General features: G+C 42.2%; 1 protein-coding gene across 1 annotated transcript in view; it reads right to left on the bottom strand.

Annotated features, from left to right (window-relative positions):
• LOC308368118 (NACHT, LRR and PYD domains-containing protein 3-like) overlaps positions 1-7,500 on the bottom strand; it is a gene marked incomplete at both ends in the record, with an annotated part of 27,954 nt that overhangs the window by 14,919 nt on the left and 5,535 nt on the right. Inside the window, one exon of the mRNA XM_080842194.1 lies at positions 2,278-4,203. Within this exon, the coding sequence (XP_080698320.1) occupies positions 2,278-4,203 (1,926 nt within the window). The remainder of the gene's footprint in view (positions 1-2,277; positions 4,204-7,500) is intronic.

The raw sequence follows: 7,500 nt of genomic DNA, 5'->3' as shown, positions 1-7,500 counted from the left end.
TGCTTCAAGGGACTGAATATATAGTTTGATATGTATGACTCCTTTGTTGGTTAGTTTTGAAATGATTGAAAAGGTTCATGAATGTTGCCCTTAAAGCTGAGTGAACTAAGGAAATAGTTTGTCTTGTGTTCTCAAGTTGCACCTCTACAGAGTCAAATTTATGTTTAATAACTTGAGTTTCTGAGTTGAAGCCAAATCTGTTACAATGTAGGCAACTGCTAGCTAGATAGATAGATAATGTAGGCAACTGCTAGCTAGCTAGATAGATAATGTAGGCAACTGCTAGCTAGATAGATAGATAATGTAGGCAACTGCTAGCTAGATAGATAGATAATGTAGGCAACTGCTAGCTAGCTACTTGCTCAAATTCAAACGACTTTTCTAAACTGGCAAGCTTGGAGCAGGCTCTGTTCTGATTGGCTCAGGGGGCGGGAGGCGGGATGCACCTTCCAGGCAGATGCTGCTTTGAAGTCAGCGGTGAGGGCTCAAAACACCTTGTAGCCGCGAGCGTCATTTCAATTAAAGGAGGTATGTTTCATTCACCATAAGATTGTGTGCAGGTTATTTTAACAGGCCTTGCGCACCACAACAAATTGATCAAATTCCCCGTCCCGAAAATCTTTCCTACACCATATTTTTATTGACCAGCAGGTGTCACTGGAGTGCATTCAAAGCTTTGAGTAATGCACCTTTATTCAACACGCCTGGCTGGAAAGCTTTGAGGGGTTCACAAAGCTTCATTTCGCCATCACTAGCAAAAAGTAACAACAAAGGGTGTCGAAAAAAACAGATAACAAAGAACTTAGAACACACTCAAGGGTTCAACTCACACAAGCCTTCGCTGGGAATCAAATCAAGACTGAGCAAAGACACAGAAAATCAGGAGGCTTAGGGAGGCTAACAAGGCTCAGGTGAACTTAATGAAACAATAAGGACAAGGAACAAACACGTAACTGGCAAACAGGAACACTGGGGTCCCCACATGGTCAATAGGGGTATTACAGTCCAAAAGTCCTGACACTACAGGGTTCAGGGGTTAGTGGTGGTGTGTTGCTGCCCTTTAACATAGATATCCTATATAAAGGCTAGATGTGTCACGGTGGAGTCTTGAACGTCCGCACAGGAGGCCATCTTGTGACAGGATAGCTTCCTGGAGGGATCAGTGGTACGTTAGGTAACGTCAGTGATCTTCACAATCGTTTACACTCTTATCTCGCTGAAATCTTGATGGATTTACAATTGCTTTGGTTTCTTACAAACGTCATTACCGTGGTTATAATTATGGATGCTTTAACATGTCGAAATGTGCAGCTTAATTGTGTATCACAGCTAGTCTACTACTCAGTCATTTTGCATCAATTGGAGAGGAATAATTGTTCTTTCTTTTCAATATAACAATTAAGTTGCACATGATATAACTGAAGTTGCACATGGTTTCCAATCGGGTTGGTTTGTTAAACATCTTACATTATGATTTAGACAGGAAATTGCTGACTTTATTGCCAGTGAAGATGCCAGAGTTGTGTGCAGCCTATGGATGCTCTATTGAACGTTCTCTCGAAACGAGATCCTGTTGCCATTCTGTATGCTGAGTTTCAGTAGCCTAGATATTGATTTTACATAAATAGCTTGTGCATGTATGGAGAACCAAACCTGCCATATTTACAAATCAATGAATGAATAAATAAATGGCCACATCCATGCATTTAGACAGAAGTAATTCCTATTCCTATTCCTATTCCTATTTCTATTCCTATTCCTATTTCTTCTTCTCAATATGTTAATGAGATGTGTCAATCAAAAATAGGTAGGCGGTATTTGACACACCATTGGCTAATCGTTTTCAATGCGTTGTATTCGATTATGTTAGGGGATGTTCTCTCAACTAGATAGTAAGTCATCATAACTACTAGCGAAAGCGCAGTTTGCTAGATAGATAGCTAACTGCAAGTAGCTTCATTTGATTTGGAGCAGACATACTATATTTACAGGAAAAGTATAATAAAGACAAATATCTTGCATACTCAAAATAAGCCTAAAGTTAAGTAACCCATAGAAAACAACAAACAACTCACGTATAATATATTGTTTAGTGTTTGACCTTCAATCCATATTAGACTGATGTGAGGTATGAACTGCAGTCAGGAGTGTTTGCTCTACTCTCAGTTTAGGAGAAATGTTCTCTTACCAGGGCAGTTCATTAACCAGGAACAAAGTCAACTAGTCAACACACACACACACACACACACACACACACACACACAGTATATTACTCACTCAGCTGAAGTGGAAGATGTGACCACTGGCACCAGCTTCTGCAGAACATCATCAGGACTGAGGAGTTGAGTCAGATCTTCCTCTGGTGTCTTTATGTACTTCTGCAGGTCAAACTTATCCAGCTGCTCTTCTGGAATCTTAAACTCAAATCTGCTAGTCTTCCACTCTCCTGGTAAGAGCATGTGTACACACAGAGTTCCTGAGCTCCTGTTAATGTCCTCCACTACAGCATGGTGATTCAGCTCATTCAGACAGTAGAAGAGGTTGATCTTTCTGTCTGATCTGAAATGCATCTTTTTGACTGATGTCATCTGATATCTGATCTTCTGTTTGACAAACTGGACTGTTTGCACGGAGCTCTGTGATTGGCCTCTTGTCTGTGGCAGAAGGTGACTTAAGAGATTCTGATTGGACTCCAGTGAGAGGCCCAGAAGGAAGCGGAGGAAAAGGTCCAGGTGTCCGTTCTTACTCTGTAAGGCCAGATCCACTGCAGTCTTGTGTAGGTCATGAAGTGTTGCAGCTCTGAACAGAGCAGAGAGCAGAGAGGTTTGCTGTTGGTCAGCCTTGTTTCTCTCTCTGTTGCTGAACCAGTTGGACACATGTAAAGCTGCAGCTCTGAACAGAGCAGAGAGCAGAGAGGTTTGCTGTTGGTCAGGCATGTTTCTTTCTCTGTTGCTGAAGCAGAGGAACACATATAAAGCTGCAAGAAACTCCTGAATGGTCAGATGCACAAAGCTGAACACAATCCCCTGGTACAGCCCAGACTCCTTTCTGAAGATCTGAGTACACACTCCTGAGTACACTGATGCTTCTGTGACATCAATGCCACACTCTCTCAGGTCTTCCTCATAGAAGATCAGATTGCCCTTCTCTAGCTGTTGAAAAGCCAGTTTCCCAAGTTTGAAAATCATCTCTTCGTCTCTCTCTTTTCTCACTGTGTACTTTTCATTCTTTATGCTTGTCTGAATGATCAGGAAGTGTGTGTACATTTGAGTCATAGTCTTTGGCATTTCTACACTCCCCGATTCATCTGATGTTTTCTCCACAACAGTGGCGGTAATCCAGGAGAAGACTGGAATGTGGCACATGATGTAGAGGCTCCTGGATGACTTCAGGTGTGTGATGGTTCTGCTGGCCAGGTTCTCATCACTGATTCTTTTCCTGAAGTACTCCTCTTTCTGTGGGTCACTGAATCCCCTTATTTCTGTCACCTGGTCCACACACTCAGGTGGAATTTGATTGGCTGCTGCTGGTCGGGTAGTGATCCAGAGGAGAGCAGAGGGAAGCAGATTCCCCTTGATGAGGTTTGTCAGCAGCACATCCACTGAGGCTGGCTCTGTCACATCACAACACCTTGGGTTGGTGCGGAAATCTAGAGGAAGTCGACACTCATCCAGACCATCAAAGATGAACATGACTCTGTACGTTGAACTGGTGGAGATTGCTTGATTTCCTGAGAAAAAGTGCTTAATGAAATCAACCAGACTGAGTTTCTTCTCCTTCATCAGGTTCAGCTCTCGGAAAGGAAGAGGAAATATGAAGTGGACATCCTGATTGGCTTTGCTTTCGGCCCAGTCCAGAATGAACTTCTGCACAGAGACTGTTTTTCCAATGCCAGCCACTCCCTTAGTCAGCACTCTTCTGATGTGTTTGTCTTGTCCAGATATGGGTTTAAAGATGTCACTGCAGTTGATTGGTCTGCCTTGTGCTGCTTCTCTCCAGGATGCTCTCTCTATCTGTCTGACCTCATGTTCATCATTGACCTCTCCTCTTCCCCCCTCTGTGATGTAGAGCTCTGTGTAGATCTTACTGAGGAGTGTGGGGTTTCCCTGCTTTGTGATTCCCTCAGCCAGACAGTGAAACCTCTTCTCAAGCTGGGATTTGTGGATCTGCAGCATTTCCACATTTACTGTACCATGTTGGTATCTGTGTGTGAAAAAAAAAAATATATTAAATAACTTGTTTACTGTAATATCAGTTTAAATGTAGTGTTTGCACAGCACTATCAGTCAAGCAGGAATGTAGTCTATAACTGTCACTCTGTCTGAAGAGTTTCCCCCTAATGTAGTCTATAACTGCCACTCTGTCTGAAGAGTTTCCCCCTAATGTAGACTATATAACTGCCACTCTGTCTGAAGAGTTTCCCCCTAATGTAGTCTATATAACTGCCACTCTGTCTGAAGAGTTTACCCCTAATGTAGACTATATAACTGCCACTCTGTCTGAAGAGTTTTATATAAACTACCCTCAGCACTGTGTCCCCCTAATGCTCTTCTCTCATGTGTTTGCTGATGAATTGACTTGCTTCATATGTCCTCTGCAGTCGTTCTCTCTCACTCTCACTCCATTTCACCTGCTGACAAAAGAGGGCTGCTGGATTTGTGCTTTTCACTCCAGATTGTTATTATGTCACTTTACTGACTTGTTCCTGCTCTGCACAGAAACATGCACACACACACACACACACACACACACACACACACACACACACACACAATTTCATATATGTTTGATTGATCCTTCTGATATGGTCATTATTCTGATCGTGGTTTCATTCTGAAGTACCTGCCATAGCTGTGTAATTAGACTAGTCCCACTGTAACCTCTGCCTGGGTGAATGTTATTTTAGGGGATTGGCTGCTGGCAAATGCATAGCAATGGGTCATCAAGTATAAAACCACTAAAGAGTATTTGGGCTCTATTTCTCTTTCTTCTTCTGCTCTTTCTTCCGCAGTTTCTCCTCTCCTGTCTTGTTTATTATATTTAATAATTTGGAATAATTTTAATTCAATAAGTTGGAAAAATGTTTTCTACCCATAGCATCTTTTGTAAAGTCGTGGAAAACTGGTTTGGACAGAATTGTTATTCCTTTTTCTCACTACTGCATTTTAAAGTGTTGAGGAATTTACTAAAATGGTTCAACTGGAATGAATGAGGAGTACAAAAGCTGAATTTCACAGACACACACACACACACACACACACACACACGCGGGCACACACATCCACCCACACGCGCACACAAACACACGTGGACACACACGCGGGCACACACATGTACACACCAGTGGCGGCTGGTGGTTTTTAAAGTGAGGGAGGAAGGACTGCGCGCTTGGTTGCCATTGGCCCGTTTGTACTGTTGGTGGCATAAGTATGTGAGACTCAAGTTGTTTCAGGGTGTTTTGGTGAACTACAGCACAAAATAGCCGGGAGGGATAATTTTGTGAATAAAATTGATAAATTGACCAGTGGCAGCATTGTACTTTGAAAGCTGGTGGGCAGCATGTCTTTGATGGACTAGTCCAGGCCAGAAGGAAAGGATGCAAAGGCAATTAGTCAAATCAGGACTACTCTTGATTTGTAAAACTAAATAAAAGATTCTGGGCCAATCATTGGGCCTATTTTTTCCACTCAATGACTGAAGCTATTGGTTGTAATATGTCTGATTATTTTCAGCTACAATTGTTTTAAGAAGAATGAAGACACAAGACCATAATTGATGCCATTTCAAATGCATCATGCTCTGAATCATTCACTTACATCCTTTTTCTCAAGTATTATTGGCTAGAAAAACGGCGTTCCTGAATTGTACCGTGGTCATCAACATAGCGCAAGATGACAGACAGCTGAGAATGACAGCTAATGTCTGTGGTCTCGTCAATTTGCCAGGAAAAGAAGTGTGCCCTGTTCAGTTCCTTTTCTAGCTGTTTCAATCGAATGGTGAATGGCTGCAATTAGATCGTTCTGGATTGTTTTTGACATGCCTGTGAGAAGACGGTGGAGCTTTCCAGATGTTCTGCCAGAACACGGTCATACTTAGCTATCACCTCCGCAAGTTGCCCTTGTTGTCAGAATTTTCCCCTTCGTCATGCCCCCTGAATGACAACTCTAGCATGCCTAGGTAAGCCGTTGCATCTAACAGACGTTTTACCACCTCCCTATTGCCACGCACTTTAGCGTTATGCTGTTGAATTTGCAGCCGCACACCCTCATCCACTAACCGCTCTATAGGCATGGTGCCGCCTAGCAATGAAAGGCGGATAGCAGCACCAACGTGGTCTTGACATTTGTCGTGGCGCTTGGTTGCCCTCAATGCCCTGTCAATATTTTTTATATCAGTAAATCCATGAAAAGACCACGTTGGAGAGTTGACATTCATTAGTAAACAGGGCCAGCAATATAACCGATTGTTGGTAATGCTACCAGTCACCCACGAGTAGCCTACCTAGCAAACCATGTAGCACTCACGACACTGACTCTGCCGTTGCTTTTGGTGATTTCAATCTTTGGAATTGGTCTACCTGTTGCTTTAATGGCCAACTTGTCATTGTAACTCACCCCATGGAATGGTTTCTGTAATAAAACATGAACAATGTCCTCGGTTTCCATAGTTTACTTTATTTGCTAATTTGCTAATGTGTTCTCATTATTAAAATGATCAGATCTACTTGCTTAACTGATTCTCTTAAGGCCGAATTATGCTCTGTTTTAGACGTAACGCGTAAGCACGTAATTTACACAAGGAACTTGTTTTAGACAAGTTTTGATTCGTTTTAGACGCAGAGCCGTGTTGCAAGGCTTGTGAGCCGTGTTGCAAAGCAAATTGACGCCAGAACTGTAGATTTATTTTGAGTTAAGTAAGCCTATTTATTGCATCAGGACAAAGGAAAAAACTTACCGGAGCATGAAAGTGTAGTGGGCGAAAGGCTTGATATTATGAATACATGTGTTACACAAAATACAAATGTTGGCAATTCAGTACCAGTGGCGAAAAAGACAGCTCATGACGCAAAAGTTCGTTTACTGACATCTTTTAATGACTGCGACAGGCTTTAAAACGATGTGTTTATGAGTTACATTATTCAAAGATGAGGTGGTAAACGGCTAGAGAATCTCATCATGTTGTCACTTGCTTGTAACTATGGTGCTGGCCACAAGGTAACGGCAGGATACTGTTAACTTTTGTATATGAGCAGACCGGGTTCATTCTATCAAACTCGCTGGTGTAATTGATGGATTCACGTCAATATGAACTCAATGAAAGATATCACCATGACTCACAAGTGGCGGAAAATGAATATGAAAGTACCTATTTGTTCGTGAACATTCTCTCCAAACAATCGCGGGTGAGAGTGGGATATTCGCGGTAATTTGAGCGTCCTGTTGTTTAAAGAGGATTTGTAAAGGAGTTCATGTCTTCGGACCTCTTCTGTTATGTTTGTTC

This window comes from Sprattus sprattus (assembly GCF_963457725.1).
Source record: "Sprattus sprattus genome assembly, chromosome: 1".
In the NCBI taxonomy this organism is placed as follows: domain Eukaryota; kingdom Metazoa; phylum Chordata; class Actinopteri; order Clupeiformes; family Clupeidae; genus Sprattus; species Sprattus sprattus.
This window is presented reverse-complemented; position numbering and strand designations above follow the sequence as displayed.